The sequence below is a fragment of the Gobius niger genome (genome assembly GCF_951799975.1).
Source record: "Gobius niger genome assembly, chromosome: 1".
In the NCBI taxonomy this organism is placed as follows: domain Eukaryota; kingdom Metazoa; phylum Chordata; class Actinopteri; order Gobiiformes; family Gobiidae; genus Gobius; species Gobius niger.
The window spans coordinates 8,233,943-8,255,749 of NC_136852.1; the positions used below are offsets into that span (position 1 = coordinate 8,233,943).

The window sequence follows — 21,807 nt, forward strand, 5'->3', positions numbered from 1 at the left end:
TAAGATAGAGCTATGAATTTTTTTTTCTTTTTTTTTTTCTCATTTCTGTTTTTTGTCATTAATTTGAGAACTCGAGCAGAAATAAAAATAGACATCTTCAATGGAAAAACTCAAAGGGAGAAGGTTTAAGCAATTTGCGTATAACATGCTCATCCTCCACTGTGATTACATTGTCACCGCACACAGCTACATTTGAACAGCATACTCATTATAACAAGCATATGTACCGTACAGAACACGGCTGTAATTTGAATTACTGCAATATATTTTGTCGGTAAATCTGTGTCCAGCCTCGACTATCAAACTGTGGTGAGATCATGGGCACTCACAGTCAGTCTTATATTCCTTCTGTGTATCTTTGACATGGTTATTAGCATTGTTTCTCCACATTTTCACAAAGCTAAAGGCGCCCATGCAAAGGAGTTCATTAACACAGGTGTAAAGATCCAGGCATTCAAGGTTTATCAAAAAACATAGTCAGCTTTAACTTGGTTTAGTCCAAATTAAAACCGTATTTGTGTTAAAGTCGAAGGTTTGTGAATCTGCGCTGTAGTACTTGTCTGTGCGCTTCCCCCTCGGTACCTTTGGCCAGCGGCTCCACTGTGATCTTCTCGCTGTTGTTGCCGTGTCCCGCCGCCGTCACCGCCACCACCCAGATGCTGTACTGTCTGTTCCGCGCCAGGTTGGGAATCCTGTAGAAGTACGCGTCAGGAGAGGCCTCGAACTCACTCATCACCTGCAAACGGGAGAGAGAGGAGGGATTCATGTACTACCGTCATCACCGGCTTTCACAGAGGAGCAAAGGGAAGGGAAGGTAATGCCTCATTTGAAGGCCAAGACCTACAGAAGTGTCATAACTTTTCTGTCACGTTGTTGCCAAGTTTTTGACACATTTCTGTCGTGTTTCAGTCTCTTTTTCGTCATGTTTTTTGTCGAATTTTGTTGGATTTTCATTGTTTTTTGTGTGTGTGTGTGTTTCGCCACATTTTTGTCACTTTTGTGGCTTTTTTGTTGATTTTTTTCATTGCTTTTTATGTCACGTTTTCGTCACATATTTGTCACTTTTTGCTGCGTTTTTTTTAAGCTTTTAGATTTGGATAAAGCCAAATTAGAGACAATACCCTTGCTTCAGGCAGGAGGTTGAGGTTGCCACAAATGCAAAAAAAAATCAAAATGCAGTATCCAATCTAACATCATTAAACCAGATGCTTTACACCTTAGGTTATTAAAAATCACATTTTACAGAAGGGGGTCCCGAGTTGTTGGTTGAGCGATTCATGGCCTGAAAAGTTCGGGAACCCCTGGCCTAAAGCATAAGTAGCTCATGGGGGGAAATGTTGTAGAACTTTAAGGCGAGACACTGCAGGTGAATAGGGAAAAAATGTATATTTACAGATATCAATTTGAAACTTTTCTGTCGATCACTGGAATAAATGTGAGAAAAAAATACATTGCAAGTTTTCTGTCATTTTATTTTTTCATATAAGAACAAGGTGTTTTATGCCTAAAATGCCTTTTCGGCGACGAAATCTGAATAATGGATAGAGCTACATTCAAATTTATGGTTTCATTTTATTGATGAATGAGTTGCCAAGACTTTTTCAGAGAGGATTTTGGATTTCTTGTTTAGTTTTAAAATAAGCAGTTTTTTTAGTGGAAAAATTTGTAAAAATTTAATTTTCGCCTTATTTTTTGACATTCAAAACTCAATAAATGGGGCTAGGGATTAAATAATAAAAAATCTTCCAAATATTGTTCAGTCCAAAGCTGGAAAATTTGAAGTCTTTAGGTCCAACTGACGTGGACATAGTGTCGCCACAATGACAGAAAAATGTGTTTTGAGAAAAAGGCCCTTGAAATTGCATTGTCCCATGTAAGTCTATGGGGGAACATTGAATCAGCGCAATATTTAAACATGTTTTTGTGAAGATTAGGCATATTTTCTGTATCCGGGTGAAAGCTTGTATGTTCAGAGACCAATTTGGCCCAAAAAATTGAGTTTTGCCTGTAGTGTCTCCCCTCAAGTAAAATACAGGTTTTAGAGAGTCAAACCATTACATTCAATATTTTAGCCATGCTTCAAAGGTGTTTCAGAGTAGTGTTTTTAATAAATGCTACAAAAATGCGATATCTAGAACTACTTTCTTTCAATTAGTGGAGTAAATCTGAGTAAAAGAAGACATTTGTAGCCTTTGTATTGATCAAGAACGGGCAGAATGGTTGTTGTAAACATTGCTGTGACGTTCCTGCTCTCTGAAAGTTGAAATGTGCTTATGAACACATCTCTGTGAAGATTTAGGATGCTAGAAATATCGAATCGTGTACTCCAGCGATCTCGTGGTACACAAATGCTATTACCATCGGGTGCAGATTGGAGCAGAAGACGATGTACTTCCTGATGATCCCGTTGAGCTTGAGCGGAGGCAGCCAGGACACGAACACCACGGAGCCGCTGGACGCCGCCGCCTTCACCCCCGCGGGAGGCCCGGGCACTGCAACCGGACAAAACCAAGCCTGGGGTCACTTCAGAGCAACTCACAAGACAGCCTCACACTGCCGCAAAGGGCTAAACCTAATTTTGTAATGTATATCGTTGTCGTACCGTCCTCCTTGGTGCGCACGTAGATCTGCTCGCTCCGCACCCCGTCCCCGGCGTTGGTGAAGGCCAGCACCTGGATACTGTAGTTGGTGTACTTCTCCAGGCCGTCCAGCTCCAGAGAGGGAACACTGGTGGTCACATTACGGATTTCTCCCAGTTCTGCGACACAGGAAATGGAATGAAATGCCTTAATCAGTAGCACTGCACAAAGTACGAGTTAATTGGAAAAGTCAAAGTGCTCAATATTGGCCCAAAACACAATGTCTGAACTGCAGCCTCCCTCCACACGTCCCCGGGCTTTACGCCAGGCCCTGAAGTTGTTTCTGGCAAGTGTAAAGTCCTCATAGTTATCAATATCCATATAATAGCGATCTGTCTGGAGTTGGAGCGGCCCGTAGCCTCTGTGGGCCATGTCAGCGCCCCGTTATGATGAGAGCCAAGAAGTAGATCCTCATCCATTGGTTTAAACAAGTGTGAATTTTACTGTAAAGATATTTGTGAGGTACATAACTGCAGTTACCACCTAAGTGTAGCTCTCTTAACAGCATTCAAAAGAACATTTACTTTCAGTGCAATCTGAAAGAAATCTGGATTCTACCCAATATTGGCCCACATTGTATAAACATTTTACTCTTGTGAGGTTTATATGATATTTCACTGTATACGACCATGAAAAAGACCATGTATCGCCTTGTTGTGGAGTTTAGGAGCAGCAAATGAAAGCAAGGATAATTACATATATTTCATGGTAATAACTAGGGATACTGGTGTTGGATATTGGAGCTGATATTGGGGGAAAAAAACGCTATACCCGGGGTAGGCAATGTGAGGCCCGGGGGCCAAATTGGGCCCTCAGCATAAAACCTTTGGCCCCCAAGGGAAGTTTTAAGAAACATTTATTCATAAATCAGAGACCAAATACATGAAAAGGACTCTAAAATGTGGAAAATACTGTCAATATTTTCACATTTCCTAGCAAAACACAACATTAGGTCATATATTATGTGCAAAACTTATATTTGTAGAAAAAAGGTGCTTTACTTTGGGCTACAATTGTGAGTTTCGGCCCTTGGTGTTTTGGCAATGAAGGAAATCGGCCCTCCATGACACAAACTTGCCTACCCCTGCGCTATACCGTGCATTGGCTCCAAGTATCTGAAACTGAACCGACACCAGTTCTGGCTCTCACCAATTTAATAAAAACACAACTTTCATAAACTAAATCTAAGTGAATATGAGCTCAGGAGGGACAGCTCTGTCCTGGGCTGCCCCCTGGACTCTGTGGAGGAGGTGAGGGACAGGAGGGTTTTAGCCAAACTCACATCCATCATGGACAACGCCTCACACCCACTGTAATTGCCCTTTAAAGGAGCTATCTTTGATTTTTGTTATTTTCTGTTATTGGAATGAGATATTTATCCAAAAAACATTGGTTTTAAAGCCTTTTAAACAGTCTTGTAGGCATATTTTACAGTGAACTGACAGTTTTCCTCCCTGAAAGTTGTGAAACCTGATTTAAACTCAGTCCCTGACGAATGTTGATGTTGCAAATGCATTAGGAAAGTTTGAGATGAGTTTGGACCAGGAAATAGCAATTTGAAATTTGAGTGACCCTGTTTCTTTGTACAATCAGGTATAGCTCCTTTAATCATTATATATAAGATACTTCTCGTTACAATTACTTGATTGGACATTTCCTGTCTATTTTGCACCCACAGAGTGTTTCCTGAGAACTGATGTAACAAGTGAATTCCTTCACTGTGCGATCAATAAAGTCTTATCTTATCTTTTAAAGCTCAGAACCTGTAGACTTCAATCACTGTGTTGGTTTTAGTTCTTCTCATATACCCAAGGATATTAAGTGTAGGAAAGTCCTTGGATCCTTGTTTGGTGTTTTTCCATCAGTTTATAAATAGATAATTGATCTGTGATGTCTAGTTTGCAAGATGAGATGAGACTTTATTGATCTGACAATGGAGAAAAGAGGACCATCAGTATCAGTTAATATCAGATATTGGCAAATACTCAAACCTCCAGTATCGGCATTGGTATCAGAAGTAAAAAGCTGGATCGGTGCATCTCTAGAAATAACCCTAACCCAGATAAAGACCTATATTTCCAGGAAACAATTATTTTCTTGGTAATAAATTGGGGATAGGGCTGTAAAATGCATTATCATCATTACTATGTTATTACAGGGCAGGGCTCTGTTTTGGGGATGAAAAATACAAACAGATACTCAGCATATCAGCGCCAAGAACTACAATTTGGCAGATTGCTGTGTCAGCTTTAATACTTCCACTTGGGGGCGCTGTTAAGATCCAGCATGCCTTAAAACAGAGATCTCCAACCAGTATCTTAGTAGCTCAAAATCTTTCTACATTTCTCATTTCAACACATGCTAGACAAGTTGTATTTTAGATGCTGTTCTGAACATCTTGAACAGAATCAGTAAAGTGAAGGATAGGGACATGTAAAAGTAGCTCATCGTGTACAAAAGGTTAAAATTAAAATATGGTGCTTGCAAATGAATAATAAACAAATCACGGCTGTTTGTGATGAGATATATCTTTAAAAAGTAAATGTGTGCTTTGCTGTTCAACATAAAGAGTCAAATATAACTTTTCTAACCTCATTGAAAAGTAAATCAGGCGACTGGTTGAGCGCAGGCATCATTTCTCATTAAACTGGTGCAGTATATTGTACTTTCTGTCAATAAGACCATATTTTTCGACCCCCTCCGTCTCCAGCCTGTCACTCAGCTGAGGCACTAAACCTGCCCAGTTATTGCATCGTGAATTATTGATGCAGACCAGCCAGACTCCGGGCGAAAGCACCACGGCACCACTGTGGTGTAGTGCATTAACAGACTCTCCACAGCACTCAACTATAGAGGATATTACGTATCTGTGTTTCTTTTACCTACACAACAACTACTGCCTCATTTATATTTTGTAAGACAGTCTGAACGCAGATTGTCTGAGAGCTTGTTTGCCCATTTTGTGTTGAAGTACTAGCACTTACTAGTCATAGTTAATAGCTATATGGTGTAAGGCAGTGGTTCCCTGGGGGTCCTCAGAGACACTACAAGGAGCCCCCCCAAAGCTTGTCTACACAACAAGTACATTGACAAAACACTAATTTTGAAAGGAAATGTACATTTATTTGCTAAAATATACCACTTTTAATCAGCATTAACTACAATTGTTGTTTTTCATGTAATTTTAGCAGTAAAATTTAAAAAATAATAAATTAATACTATTGCGGGGGCCCCGCGAGGTTTTCGGATCAATAAGGGGGCCGCGATGTCCCGGACTTTGGGAATAGCTGGTGTAAGGCATAGTGATATGAATTTAAATGGGTATTGGTTGGGTCAATTTTATATTTTATAGATTATGCTGTATGTATATGTGTTTTTAATGTGTGGGTCAGTGTGGGTTACGAGTCATCCAAAAATATTTGTAATGATATTCGGGTCATGGTCGGTTGGGTTGTTGAATTGAAGAAGATTAGTACTAGTCTAGTACTAAAAAATGCGGGTCAGGAAGCGGGTCTGGTACAATTTTCTTTTTTCCTTTTAATACATTGACCCACATCACTGGTGTGGGTCTTTACTTACACGATCCTTAACTTTTGGGGAGTCTTGTTTCCAGAGGTGAGCAGTGTGGCAAAAATATTTACTCAAGTAAGAGTAATGCTACTTTGAAATCATTTTACTCAAGTAAAAAGTAGAGACTTAAATAAATACTCAAATAAAAGTAAAAAATGTCACTGTGACTGTTTTAGCACAAATGTCTGATTTATGTTTCAGTTGAGACATAAATGATGAGAAACAAAACATGAAATTATCTAACAATCATCAACAAAAAAATACCCCACAGCCATGAAACACAAACTGATACTGTATATATACTGTATATTTTAGGGCGACAAGAAGCTTTTGTAGTTTTAAAATGTACTCACAGCGGCACAAGTAACTATTATATTTTACTCAAGTAGGAGTAGAAGTAAAAAGTACTGAATGATACATCTACTCTAATAAGTACAGTTTCTTCATAAAGAAATTTAACCGAGAACGACTCGCCTCTGCCCATTTCACAAAAGAAACTCCATTGTAAAATTAAAGCAGAAGTAACTCTTGCCCCTAGAGGCCATAAGCACAACTGCAGGTGTCGTAGCAAGTTGCAATTTTTTTTAACTTATCAATTGTCCGTGAGAGTAAATACTACGCTGACAGAAAAGACAAAGGGAGAGAGGGACATTGTACATCCAATTACACAATGTTTTCACTCAAACTTGGCTGTAAATACTGTTTAAGTGGCGCTAGCCCACAGTTAGCTGTGCCCGTTAGCATGTTAGCTTCTTCTTCGTGATTCTATTAGTGTGTATTGGTGGCTCCGGTCCGGTGGCAGTCAAGTTGCAATTGTGGTTTTCTGGCCAGAGACACCAGGGGGAGATGAATGACCCTCCAATCATCCCATAAACACTTGTGTTGCCCCCAGAGGAACTACGAAAAGGATTTATTAAGGTAAAAAAGTTACTTTGCTTTAACTATATATAATTATAGCAAGATACATATTCACGTTCCTGCTATGTTTTAAAAGATGATCCAGTTTGAACCGTTCACATCACCTAACATTAATTTGACTTGAACTAAATGATGTGCTGTCATGTCTTTGTCTCTCTGGTACCTCCGTCGGGCAGGTTGGCCCAGTAGATGACCCGATAGCCCTGCAGGTTCCCATTCAGAGCCTCTCGGGGCAGCGGCATCCAGGACAGAGAGATGACCTCGGGAGACTTCGCCACCGCCAGGACGTTCTCCGGCGGCCGAGAAGGCACTGGACACGAGACAAGAGAACAGGAATTAACGAGGTTTATTTACAAACATGTGCTAAAAATATTAAAACTCAATATCATAATTGCACATACATCAAATTAAGGGTTATACAGGTAGCAGCTTGTCAAAATAAATCCTATTATTGCATTTACAATTTCTAAAGATTCTTTCCATTCCTGTGGACAAAGAAACAATGAAAAATCCGGATATCTAAAAGCAAATTGGACACCTAAACACGCTTTGGAGTGAAAATGTAAAAAATTGGCAATCTGAATGTATTCAATAAGCTCCTTGTAAAACTGTTTTTGCTAAATTTATTCAGTGGCCTTGACTAAAGATCAATGTAGGGAAAAACTGCCTTAAATTTACCAGTGAAACATTTTATACCATAGTTTGTAAATTGCACTTCACAATGTGTCCACTAGATGGTAGAATACTCCATGGTTTAAGTCTGTGGAGATGAACTGAACTTTTTTCTTTTTTTTACTATAATCAATGTGTAGCTCTTTAGGGACATACATGTATTTATCATGGTGGATTAGTTTATGAGTTATATATTTTACTTTGTAAGGTATTTGAAGTAGATTCACAAATATACAGTTGTCGATTAAGAATTAGATTAAATACAGTATCAATATTTCTCAAATATCTTGAATCATCTTAGGCCTTTCTGTTCTGTGCTCGCAACCACTGTCCTAGAGAACATTTACTTTCAAATTTATTAATGAGAAAGTCGGAAATCACTGCTTCAATCTCTTATCTTTGAACAATAATCTGTGGGGAAAGTCCTATTTTAATAAGATAAGATAAATACCATTTTTACAAAGAAATATCACCTAAATATTACAAATAGCCTTGAATTAAATGAAACAAATGCATCTAAGTTAGTCAGAATGCTAATATTTTGTTTCCAATCGCCTCGTCCACACCACGCAGTCTGAGAATTGGGTTTCAACAGGCAGCGGCAAGTCAAATTTAATGCCTTTTAATACCATTTTGAATGCTATAAAAAAAATGCCACAGTCGCAAAAATGTGCATATTCTATGTCTAAGATTTCCATAAAACAGAGGAATGAGGAGAAAATGTGATATTCAAAAGCAAATCGGACACAGCAAGCAACTTTTTTGAGCAATTTCTGCCAAAACAGCAGCTAAATGCGTTTCACCATAACTTTTGGTTATTCAATGAACTAGTTCCAAAAAATGATTTAATGTCAGTTTGAGTTGAATTTAATGCTTTTTAATGCCTTGATTTTGGCACAATTCCTTTAAACCGATGAGGTTTAGGGTCAGGAACAGCAAATGTTATGCAAGTTGTGTTTCACTCACACAGATCTTACACATCCTTTTTTTGCCCCATTTTTACCCCCAAATTTTTCCCCATTTTTTCCCCAATCTGCCCCAAATTTTCACATTATTTCCCAAATTTCTCCAATGTTTCCCAAATTCACCCCAGTTCTTTTTTCTTTTATTTATTGATTTTTCATTTTTTTCAAATTTATTTTTTCTTCTTTTTACTTTTTTTTCTCTATCTACGATTGTTCTTTCTGATATTCCATACATAGTGTTGTTGCCGTAGCTGTGATGTATCTATTTCATTTTTAGTTTTCTGTGTTTTGAGACGTGTGGCATGGGGGTAGGGGGTGAACAGGGTGGAGGGAACGGGTGAAAAAGGGGGGAAAAAAACATGTTGTGTACTGTAGACAATATGACTTGCAACATGAACACATCCTTTATTTTTATAGACTAGAAGATCTTGGCTTTCAAATGAGGTAGCACACTGGCATATCGGCTGAAAGTTCTCCTGTTAATACACTTTGAGATTTGGATATGCATAACTGGAGAAAATAACCCTAACCCCTAAGATGGCAGATAACGGGTTCATGACTTTTTAACCCAGTTCTTGCTCTGAAGCACTGAGCCTCAACAATCTGGTGCTTGTGCCTCCATAACAGACCTACAAGTCTTAACCATGTTTTTCTAGAGAACACATGAGCCTCACCGTCCTCCAGCGTCTTGGTGACCACCTGCTGGGACGAGGGCCCGGTCCCGGCGCGGTTGGCCGCCTGCACCACGACGCTGTACTGGGTGAACTTCTTCAGGTTGTCCAGGAGGATGCTCTCGCTGGTGTCTCCGGTGCTGTCCACGCTCAGGATGGTGAACTGGTGACTTCCCCCGGGACTGTACTCCCTGTAGCCCACCTGGTAGCCCCGGATCACCCCGTTCTGCAGGTGCTTGTGCGGGGGCTGGAGGGGAGACATAAAGGTTCAGGAAGCAGAAATACCTCTCGATAATGTTCTTACGCAACAATGGTAAAGTGTGACTCTGGCTTAGCTGAGGGGGAAGAAAACCTCTCATGGGAATCACAATGTTTCTCTCTTTTTAGCCGTTTTCTGGAGGACTATAAACATATTTACCACACACCATGTGGGTGTTTTTTCACAGCAAATTGTTCAGTAGATGCGAAAAACTGCATTTGTTGCTAATGTTAGCATATGTAGCATGAAGCTAATGTAGCTTCCTGGTTAGCATTGTCAGTTTTTAAATAAATTTATGGGCTGTTGAACCACCTAGCTCTTTGCTGAGTAGAAAAATATATTCATAATTTAGCATTTGTTAATGTAACAGTTCATTTTTTTGATCATCTTTGTTTCCCTGCGCTGGCTGCTTCGATCATGAATATACATGGGCAATTCCAAAGATGCCACCTGCATAAAAACTTTGATTTAATGCCTCAAATGCAAATTAAATCAATGAAATACCATGTGCGCATTCCATAAGGAAAAAAAACAACTACATATATTCAAAGACAAATAGGTTGCGTTCATGACATCCAAGAATGTCATGTCATAATTTCAGTTCAACAACTCAATGGGAGGGACATAGATTTGGAAAGAAACCTATGACCAGGAAATCTGAATGGTTTCCCTGATCATTATTTGGAAGTGACTGGAATCACAAAGCTGCCACATTGATCTTATGGCCGAAAGTCCCTTTCATCCGACCAACATTGAGCGCAATGTTTTGAATATTGTCTCCACTTTGAGACACCTTCATGAGACAGTAACTAGACCTTAGTTCATGTGGGCTTTGAGATAACTTCGTGACAGCTTTTGTTTCATGTGGATATACAGTAGGTCCAGCCCATAGACTGTAAAAAAAAATGGACGTCTTATGCTCACTCCTCCCCGTTTACCATAATGATCACGGCCGAATTCATGGCGGATTTACAGACTCCCCTTCCCCAGCTCTGACGAAGCATGTTCCTAAAAAGGACATACGGGCGGGATCTTCACCGTGGACTCGGCCCTTGCGTGACGTGTAGCTCACGCTGCTCCAATGCTAACAGTCCGACCCTCATTAAGTACGAGATTTCAAAAATTCATATTACGAAAACCAGCCTGGTTTCATATATTGTGATTAACCCAGCGTTATCTCAGGAAGAATATCTAGCCTAGTCTAGTGTTGAAAAAATTGAAACCAGGCGTTAAAGTTGTTTTTAAGGTGTCTAAACTCCAATGCTTTTCAATGGGGGCCTAGTGGTCATACCGCCTTTGCGATGCCCAATCCCGTCAGACCTTGGAAGCTAAGCAGGGAAGGGCCTGGTCGGTACTTGGATGGGAGACCGTTTAGTAACACCAGGAAGCCTAGCGAATGTAGTGTGAGTGAGTGGTTGGTGGTGGTCGGAGGGGCCGATGGCGCAGACTGGTTGCCTCGCTTCCGTCAGTCTACCCCAGGTCAGCTGTGGCTACAATAATAGCTTGCCACCACCGGGTATGGAGTGAATGAATAATGCAATGTAAAGCGTCTTTGAGTGTCCAGAAAAGCGCTATATAAAACCGATTCATTATTATTTTTATTAATATTAGTTGCGATATGGAGGTACTACAGCAATGGCGGCCCCCACGTTTGTGGTCAAAAAGCAGGGCTGCCAGCAGCCATTGGTCCAGCCATTACAGAGATATTGACTACCTTTTGCAGCCAAAATAGCTGAGCAATCTCATTATTTTCCAGGAAATTCTGATTAGATGCCAGTTTGAGTTCAATCTAATGCCTTTATAATACCATTTAAGGCCTTCATTTTGGCACAACTGATTTAATGACTTTTAACGCCCGGTGGAAGACTGGAAGATTATTTTGTGTCATTTCAAGTGAGAAAGTAATATTTATAAAGGCAAAATTTAATGTGTTTGATTTCAAGTGGGATTTATGCTGTTCCGGTTGCATTAGCAGTTTTTATCTGAGATTAGTTCAAACTGGCTCAAATTCAACACAAAGAATCTTCATGTGAACTCCACACATGACATTTTTCTGTGCTTTTCGGTATACAACAACACAACTTCTAATCATCAGGTGTGCAACATGACATTAGACTCGAGACTTTACCTTCCAGGACACCTTGATGGTCTGCGGCGAGGTGGGCTCCAGCGTCACGTCTTGTGGAGGACCGTCAGGAGCTGAGAGACAAACAAACAACCTCCATTACAATCCACTAGAGGGTGCTGTTGAGCCGCAGATGACGGCACGTTCCGGCCTTGGATAATTTACACACCTTTTAGCTCTGAACCAGCTCCCTAAGAATCAGAAAATGCTCCAACATCATCATCAGCTTAACCTTTAATTATGAGGGAATTGATTGGATTACTCTATTTTCGCAGTGAATCCACTCAAATGGGCCGTTTTACACTAAATAAATGGCTACTGAAAACTGACACATTTTATCGCATATGCAACAGGGCTAATTGGTTTATGATTTATCAATTTGCAGGGATTTGGCGGCAAAAAACATCTTCTTAACACCTTTCCGTTGTAATTTTTATGTGGCCTATCGCCTGCTAAAAACCCTTCCTCGGCTGATGCAGGTTTGATGTTTCAGTCCGAAAAAAAGAATATATTCAATGGAGTGGATTCACAAGAAAACCAACCAGAATCTTGCTGTTAATCAGATCAGCATATTACTTCAGGCATGATTGTTTTTCCTTCTATACAAACAAATTAGGATCTTTAATAAATGAGAATTGTCTGTGTTTATCTGGAAGCATTGGGCCCTGGCAGGTTGGCATAGACTCAGCTTGTGCATGAGTGATGTTGGCCTACTCAGGCTGTCAACAATGAATCAACAGAGGCATAAAATTCTCGCAGAAATATTATATTCAAAATGGATCTTTTCTCGAGGGGAATAATGTGTCATATGTGAAAGATAATAATAATAAAAACAAAGAAAATAAATCAAAAGGACACACTGTGAATTTTCTAATTTAAAGTGCTTATGCCAGGTTTTAATGCTTTTGAAATGAAATATGACTTATTTAGATGGATAACAGTTGTAAGTAATAATTATCATCTTATATCAGTGAAGCAGCAAATTAAGGAACAAATGTCGGGCAGAAAAGTTATTTTTATTATATTTTTTTAAACTAGTGGCAGGAAGTGGCATTGATGGAGGTAAAGTTTCATTCACTCATTCGTTCCCCACAGACGACATCTCTGGAATCGCCCATATATGGTCATGTTGGAAAACAATTTGGAGAAAAATCTAAACTTTCTCTAATTATTCAAAGAACACTTTAACAAATGCTGAATTATGAATATATTTTCTACTAAATAAAGATACAAAGACATGGGGAGGAGCAAAGTGGTTCAACAGCCCATAAATGCATAAATAACTGAGAATGCTAACACAATGCTACATGTTAGCATCGGGCTAACGCTAACGGTTAGCTAGCGCTAGCTACAACTGCCATTTTTTCACTTCTACTGAACAATCTGCTGTGAGAAAATATCCATATGGGCCCGATTTACACTTGACTTTATTGATGTGTGGTAAATACATTTATATTCCACCAGAAAATTGCAATTGGCAAAGCCACGCCCCCTTCTATGACAAGATGCCGTCTGTATCTATAACATGGCTGGCACAGCAACAGTTATAAATGGTTTTCCTCCATAGATACAGACAGCATCTCGTCATAGAAGGGGGCGTGGCTTCACCGAGGGGGAAAATAGAATCTTTAGAGAAACTCTTTTTAGCCATTTTCTGGTGGAATATGAACTTATTTATCACACAGAAATAAAGTCAAGTGTAAATGGGGCCCATGTTTTTTTTTTTTGCCACAACAGATTGTTCAGTAGGAGTGAAAAAATGGCAGTTGTAGCAAGCGCTAGCTAACCGTTAGCATTAGCCCGATGCTAACATGTAGCATCAAGTTAGCATTCTCCGTTGTTCATGTATTTAAGGGTTGTTGAACCACTTTGCTCCTCCCCATGTCTTTGTATCTTTATTTAGTAGAAAACTATATTCATAATTCAGAATTTGTTACAGTAGTTTTTGAATAATTAGAGAAAATTTAAATTTTTTCAAAATTGTTTTCCCCTTAACTGTTTTAAAAAATGACCATATATGGGCGATTCCAGAGATGCTGTCTGTATCTATCAATGTCACTTCCTGTCAGTGTCCAATAAGGAAGTGAAACTATAAATATAAAGAAACTAAAGAAAGTTGGGTATTATTATTATTATTATTTTTTTAATCAAAAATGTAAATATAATTGTGCTAACTATGTTTCAGCAAATCATGTCTAATGTGTCATATACACATCGTACATAAACGTAAAAAGAAAAATAAATGCACAGTGAAATCAACAATAATACATAATCAGTGATGAAGAGTAAAGAAAACACAATATGCACAATTCAAGGCGAGTGTGAAATTGTAGTTCCTTTATATTGGACTTACAGAGATTTTTCAAATGTAAAATACTGGATTTATTGTTCACACTTAAGAAAGGACTTTGACTGACCGGCTTCGTCCGTGGTGATGGTGAGCTCGTTGCTAGGGTTACTGTTGCCGATGATGTTCTTGGCGACCATGCGGATGTTGTAGGTGGAGGAGGGGTGCAGGTCGATGATGGTGGCCTGGTTGAGCTGCGGCGACACGTCTTTGGTGACCTGGGCCGACAGCCACGACGCTGCGAGGTTCAGGAGAGACACAGAGTGGGTCGATGGAATGTGTTTGACAAGTGGCGGAGTCTAACAATGATCATAACTATTATCTACAGCAGTGAAGCGGCCATTTTGTAAAAGGAAAGTGGCTATTTGTATGTTCTAAAGCAGCGGTTCTCAAGGTTTTCACATCAAGTACCACCTCATAAAATACCACCAGGCCTAAACTGAGGTGAAATCGGGACTAAACCAAGTCAAAAACGGTCGCTAATTGAACTAATTTGTACTGCACTGTCAGGGTTTCTATAGGTGGCAGGAAGTCAAATTTAACATGATTTTTTACCCATTAATTGTCCATGAGAGTAAATACTACACTGACGGAAAAGACAAAGTGAGAGAGGGATATTGTATATCCAATTAAACAATGGAGATACATTTTTTTCCACTCAAACTTGGTTGCAAATACGGTTTAAGTGGTGCTAGCCCACAGTTAGCTTTGCCCGTTAGCCTGTTAGCTTCTTCTTCGTGATTCCATTGATGTGTATTGGTGGCTCTGACCCGATGGCAGCAAAGTTGCAATGGTTTTCTGGCCAGAGACACCAGAGGGAGATGAAAGAGCCCCCAATCGTCCCATTAGCACTTGTATTACCCCAGGAGGGTCTACAAAAAGGATTTATTAAGGTAAACAAGTTATTTAGTACTGCTTTAAAGCCAAAATAAATAAAAAATAATGACACAAATGTGAAAAACTGGACACAATGGGCAACTTTTGAGCCAAACATTGTGTAGATTGTGTCAGAACTGTAGCTGGTTTTGTTTTAGACAATAGTTTTTGTGTTTTTGACGTATCTATGCAGTAAAAATAGTCCTTGTTGGAGGTTCTGCCTAAGGAAAAACATATTTTCTAAGAAATTTAGATTGAAGGCCAGTTTGAATATGATTGAATGCTTTTGAATGACCTTTAAGGCCTTCATTTTGGCATAATTCATTTAACTTTCAATATTCCGCAGAAACATTAATTGTGTTTAAACTAGTTGTTTACTAAAGCAGTAATGAAACTATCTCTGATTAAAAGGAATAAGAACTAAAATTGCAGATGACTTTATCCCAAAAAGCCCAACAACCACCGGTGACACCACAGTTTGGGAAACACTGTTCTAAATTACATCCTGTAGTTTTTCATATAGTTTGGTCAGTGTTTATAGCCCTCCAGTAAATACTTCCTGGGGGTGATTTTTCAATGTGGACCGTCAGATTGATATGATGAAAAGTACTAATATCTGTTTGAATAAATGCTTGAGTTTGGGCAACCACAGGAGGTTTGGTTCTCCACCTTTCAACTCTCCCTGACTCCTGTTTGTTTGAGCAGATGAACATGAGATATTACGGATGCTGTACTTCATCGTATTTGAAAGTACACAGTATTGATATTGCCTTAGTATAACTTGGTATCGGATCAAAAGTCATCTCCCCGGTTCTGCCTATACTTAATAAACTCATCCTCCTCTTCATCTTCATCTACCTGATTTGTTCTTGCACTCGATGTCATATCCCGTGATGGGACTGTTGCCGTCGAAGCCCATTGTCCAGCGCAGAGCGATCGTGCGGTCTTTCACCTCTCGGATTTCCACTTCGGGAGGGTCTGGCGGTTCTGAGGGAGAAAATAAAATAAGATCAGACAAGTGGAAAACTAAATAGTACTGGAAAAACTGTGCCTTTTGCCATATTTAGGACTAAGGCTGGGCAATTAATCGAAATCTAATCGAAATCGCAATCTCTACTTTGGTCAATCTCAATAATCGTCATGGGACTTAATAATTGACATTTATTTGGCACAAACAGTACCTAGTTTGGGAGTTTGGATGGAAGACTTTGGTACATTAATGAAGCTGGAGTAAAACAATTGTTTTTGTTTGAGCTGAGGTTTGAATAAAGGGTTTCTCTAATAATATAAATCAGCAAGATGTATTTCATTTATAATGAAAAATAAAATCAAATTGAAAATCGAGATTGATCAATATGGGGAAAATAATGATGATATGAATGATTTTTTTTTTTCCAAAATCGCCCAGCCCTATGTAGGACTCATATTTCATGAAAATCTTTCTGAATTTGAAATTATAATAAGAGTTTGTGAGGAATACATTAGCTCAGCTGGCGGCACCTAAGTTCCTTTAACACATGTGATTCCATGTGCTATTTTACATTTCAAGAGCAGGTTTCCATGTTTTTTCTAATTATTACATACTTTAATAGGATTGTGGGGTGCCTTTTTTAAATGTTCTACACCAGTCGTTCTCAAACCTTTCACACCAAGTGCCTCCTCATAAAATGTTTTGACCCTACAAGTACCTAGATCAAAATCAAAATAGTTCTAAAATGAATTAAAGTCGAAAATTTGACTTAATTATGACTAACCTGACTGCAAACCATCTATACAAACCAAAAACAAACATCTAACTTAAATGCATGACTTAAGCATGAATACAACGACCCCTAACTAAAATGAATAGACAATAAACTGTTTAAATACACATCAACTTCATGTTGTTTTTCTTTCCTAAAGTAGCATATGTGGCAATAACTGTAGACAATGTTACAAGTAGGGGGACCCCTGCAATATTCAGGATGGAACAAGGACTAAAGCACATTAAAATTGCTACCTCTTCTTATATCACATATCTTATAATACGCGAATTGAAGACCCCAAAAATGTAAATCCAGGGCAAGTTAGATTTAGCAACATTTACATTGTCTTAACTATGTTCTAGGCCAGCCATTCCCAAAGTCGCGGACCCCTTATTGATCAGAAAATCTCTCAAGTTTACTCCATTCAAAGGAATTTTATACAATTTTACAGCTAAAATAACGTACAAAGTAACATCTAGTAATGACAGTAGGCTAAATACTGGTTTAAACGGGTGCATTTGTCCAGATAAATGTATTTTTCAAATTAAAATGAACTTTTTTCTTTGTACTTGTCTTGCAGACAAGCTTTGGGGGCCCCCTGTAGTGCCTCTGAGGCCCCCGGACCCCACTTTGGCAAGCACTGTTCTAGGCAATGAAATGGGTGGCTTTTTTCGCAGCCTGGACACAATAAGATCTTGCTTTGCACCTTCAACTATAACACTTATACACCCTGAAGTTTGCTATATACTGCTTCTATACTTAGCCGACATTTTCAAGCAATTTCATAGCTATGTTCTCGTAAAAAGTGCAGTCTCGCCACTCACACGCGCTTGAAATAATGTGTTTTGTATCAAGGATTTACAATAGAATAAAAAGGAAATGTAACTAGTGTGTACAAAACAAAGACAGCAGGCGGATCCCCAAATAGCATCCGCAGACAAGACAGATGCATCAGCTAAATTGCGGCTGCCGTTTTCCCCGCAGAGCAATCACGGACAGGTCTGCACAGTAGGCAGCGGTGAAATTAAAAAATGAATGGATTACATAACAGGAGAGGGGAAACATTAGCTCCCCGGGAGGGATTTGGGCAAATAAAAATAGCCGTGAGTGTGGTGGAAGTATCCAGGGGGGAGATGTACCTTGCACGGTCAGCTGGATTATGCCTCTGTCTTCGCCGAAGGAGTTGATGGCGTGGCAGGAGAAGAAGCCCGAGTCCTCGCGAACAGTAGGCATGATCTGAGGAGAGAGGAAGCACTAAATAAGACACCGGAGCGCGGGTATTATGCATAATTCAGGCTTTTTTTTTACTGCCTAATCCATACTAGTGTTTCATTTTACGGCATGTTAAAGCCACAAGAGTCAAATTCAAACATTCTGTTCATTACGGGGGTTTTATTGGCGAATAATACCTCTCGCATAGTTTAAATCTGAAGAGAAATAGAGCCTTCAACATTGCAAATTGAGAGGAAAATCAATAAATAACATTGCAGACTTTCCCCTCGGTTTGCTGCTGTTTCTGGGATGGGATGCTAACTCTCTGTTGCTATGGTATGACATCACACCCATCACACATTGTAGGTTACCAAACATGGGTCATCTATTTCCTACAGTTCAGCTTAACCCAAATCTTAAAGTTTCTTGACTGGAGTTTACAACCTATAGGCCAGTGTAACGCCTTGTTTGAAAGCTAAGACCTGCAGAATTCATCTGAGCTTCTTCCTTGTTATGATTGTGGTTTTTGGTGGCGTTTCACCACGACAAAAGTGTGAAAAAACATGTAAAAAATGTGGGGGGAAAAAACCTGTCAAAAATGTGAAAAAATATGTGAAAAAAAAATTGAAAAAAAAAATTGGAAAAAAAAATGCGGAAAAAAAAAAAAGTGGCAAAAATGTGGAAAAAAAAACGTGAAAAAAATGTGGACAAAAATTGTGGGAAAAATTTGGAAAAAAACGTGTCAAAAATGTGAAGAAAATGTGACAAGAATGTGGAAAAAACATTTAAAAATTGTGTCAAAAATGTGTCAAAAATGTGTAATTTTTTTTTTAAAAATGTGGAAAAAATGTGACAAGAATGTGTAAAAAACATGGAAAAAATGTGGTAAAAATGTGACAGGAATGTGGAAAAAACATGGAAAAAATGTGGAAAAAATGTGTCAAATTTTTTGAAAAAATGTGGCAAAAATGTGGCAAAAACTTGACAAAAACATGTAAAAAATGTGGTAAAAAACATGACAAAAATGTGGAGAGCCCATAGGGATGTTCATTATTGGTACTCTAATGCATTAATTTGATAATAAAGTAAATAGTGATAACAAAGCGTAACAAAGTAACTTAACGACCGGTAGTTACTTTAAAAACTACGGTTCCCCAAAGCTGCATATATCCACAAAGGCAGGGAGGTCTCCTGCCTCCATAGACCGCACTCACTGGGCTGCAGGACTCACCACCAGAGTGGAGATGACCTCGTCGGCCACCTCTTTGACGGTGACCACGTAGCGGCTGGTCTCGGGGTTGATGATGCGCTCCTCCTTCTCCCAGCGCACCATGATGGGCCGCTCTCCGTGGGCGATGCAGCTCATCCTCTTCTCCTCGCCCTGAGTGGCCAGAGTGGTGTTGGGGTACGACGTGATCATGGCGGGGACTGGGCGGAACAGGGGGCGCGACATGGAAGAGACGGGGAGAGGGTTAGAACAGAATTTGGGGAACATGTATACGAGTAACTGTAATACAGGTATTCTGTACAATGTGTGTATGAAGAGCTGGAAGTACAGGAAGGTTATTGTCATTCAAATACAAATCGTGGACAGTTTGTTTTCATATACCAGGTGCAGCATGTTAAGAAGAGACACATGAATGGTCAACACAAAATGCCAGTGACTGCTTCAAACCAAATACTGTTTAAACTATTTCTCAAAAACCTTGTAGACAATTCACGGTTTACACACAGATCACAACATGTTTAGTCTCTCTTAGTCAGACACTGGGCACTTTCGAACATAATTACTGTATGTTGTATATGATGTGACAAAAATGTGGGAAAAAAATGACAAATATGTGGAAGAACGTGTCAAAAATGTGGAAAAAACGCAACAAAAATGTGGAAAATTTGTAAAAAAATAAAATAAAATGTGGCAAAAACGTGACAAGAATGGAGAAAAATGTGGACAAAATTTGGAAAAAACTTGGCAAAAATGTGGGAAAAAAACGTGACAAAAATGTGACAAAAATGTGGCAAAAATCTAAAAAAAAAAAAAAAATGGAAAAAATTGGTCCAAAATGTGGAAAAACAAAAAAAAAAAGTGTATTTTTTTGGGGGAAAAACGTGTAAAAAAAATTGGAAAAAACGTGACAAGAATGGAGCAAAAATGTGGAAAAAAAACGTGACAAAAATGTGACAAAAATGTGGCAAAAATCAAAAAGAAAAAAAAATGGAAAAAATTTGTCCAAAATGTGGAAAAACAAAAAAAAATGTGTATGTTTTGGGGGGAAAAACGTGTAAAAAAAAATTGAAAAAATGTGACAAGAATGGAGCAAAAATGTGGGGAAAAAAATGATTTTTTGGGGGGGAAAAAAATGTCAAAAATGTGACAAAAATGTGACAATAATATGACAAAAATGTGGGGGTCTCTGTTTTTATAACCAGATTAGTGGCATTTTTTTTTTTTAAACACCAGGGGAGTTGTGGCCCCAGAGGGAAAGTCTACTACAAAAGATCTGGAGACCAAGGACAAGAGAAAAAGTGGAACATGATTAAATGTTACTTTTCAGGGCTTGTTGCACCTTATTTTCCATTTGATATCGCCTGCGTTACAATATTAGAGCCACAAATCTGATATGAAGACACTTTTGTCCCCCAGTATGAACCATCCACCACACTTAAAACAACATTTGGTCTTGTCTCCTTCATTACAAGCCAAAATCACGCTCACGATGCCTCCGCACGAAAGACACACTCAAATCGAAAACGACACGCAACATCCTTCACTCCCTTTTGTCACCTTTCACGCCGCAACTCCACCGGGACGATTGTTAACTCTGCTCATCTCTCGGCAGATTAAAGGTGCGCCCTGTGGGTAAGCCTGCTCCGCCTTTGATAGCGACGCCGTGGTAGCGCAGAGAGGCAGAGGAGAGCGGCGGTGACTCCTGCCTGAACCCCCCCCCCCACACCCCTCCCTCCCCGAGCCGGGTACGAGCGAGCGCCGAGACGGTCTGGCTCTACGGCGTAACCACACACCGCCGGCCTCATTAGCAGCACATCTACTCCTCTGTCAGACGGGTGCGCGAGCGAGAGGGGAAGAGGGATGACTTACAAACGTACTAAGCCCGCGCTAAGCTGGCAGCCCGCGCTCACTCTGTCTCTTTCTCCCGTTGCCTCATTCCAACACGAGTTGACGTTTTCAGATGATATCAAAAACTATAATGATCTCCGCGGTGTCAGCTTTCAGAACGACGGAGCAAGTTATCAGAATTTAGCCGTTTGAGTGCAACATGTTCTGGGGGAAACGTGCAACTAATTGTTTACATTTCTAAGCCTGGAGAAGTGTTGTGTGTTACGTCTTCAGGTGAAAAAGCCTGATAATCTATAACATCACCATATATCTGGGTCACTGTGGCGAGGCCTGACAAAGATATATTGTGCTTAACTACAAGGCAACACAGGGATACTGCAGTTTGCCACTTTATAGTGGTCTCGAGTTCAGTTTCTGCACCGAGAGGCTTTTCTTTGTGATGTCTCCATGTTTTCTCAAGCTAGGTTTTCTTGATCATTGACTCCTCACAGGTTAATGCTGAGTACGAACTTTCAGCCAAGTTTTTTTTATATTTTATACCAGTGGTTTCCAAACTGTGGGGTGGGATTGTAGGGGGGGGCTGAGCTTTGCCTTATTATTTGAGCAAAAATAAATGGTCTAAAATCCTCAAATATGACTGAGTAAGGACGACAGGTGCATTCAACACTCAGTTTCAGTTTAATTTAATTTAACTAATTGAAATAAATACCCCCTCCTGGAAGCGCCACCTTA

At 39.4% G+C, this 21,807-nt stretch overlaps 1 protein-coding gene across 5 annotated transcripts in view; it reads right to left on the reverse strand.

Moving 5' to 3' along the window:
• Positions 1 to 21,807, reverse strand: part of LOC306975571 (cell adhesion molecule DSCAM-like) — a 231,536-nt gene that overhangs the window by 23,497 nt on the left and 186,232 nt on the right. For 3 of the 5 annotated variants that reach the window (XM_079573155.1, XM_079573159.1, XM_079573157.1), the window contains 10 exons: positions 19,231 to 19,427; positions 17,927 to 18,023; positions 15,901 to 16,029; positions 14,237 to 14,404; positions 11,823 to 11,893; positions 9,439 to 9,682; positions 7,291 to 7,437; positions 2,603 to 2,758; positions 2,359 to 2,492; positions 583 to 736 (listed from right to left, as the gene is read on the reverse strand). In XM_079573155.1, the coding sequence (XP_079429281.1) occupies positions 583 to 736; positions 2,359 to 2,492; positions 2,603 to 2,758; positions 7,291 to 7,437; positions 9,439 to 9,682; positions 11,823 to 11,893; positions 14,237 to 14,404; positions 15,901 to 16,029; positions 17,927 to 18,023; positions 19,231 to 19,427 (1,497 nt within the window). Of the gene's footprint in view, positions 1 to 582; positions 737 to 2,352; positions 2,493 to 2,602; positions 2,759 to 7,290; positions 7,438 to 9,438; positions 9,683 to 11,822; positions 11,894 to 14,236; positions 14,405 to 15,900; positions 16,030 to 17,926; positions 18,024 to 19,230; positions 19,428 to 21,807 lie in introns of all 5 variants that reach the window. The other 2 variants (XM_079573156.1, XM_079573158.1) reach the window with 1 other exon arrangement.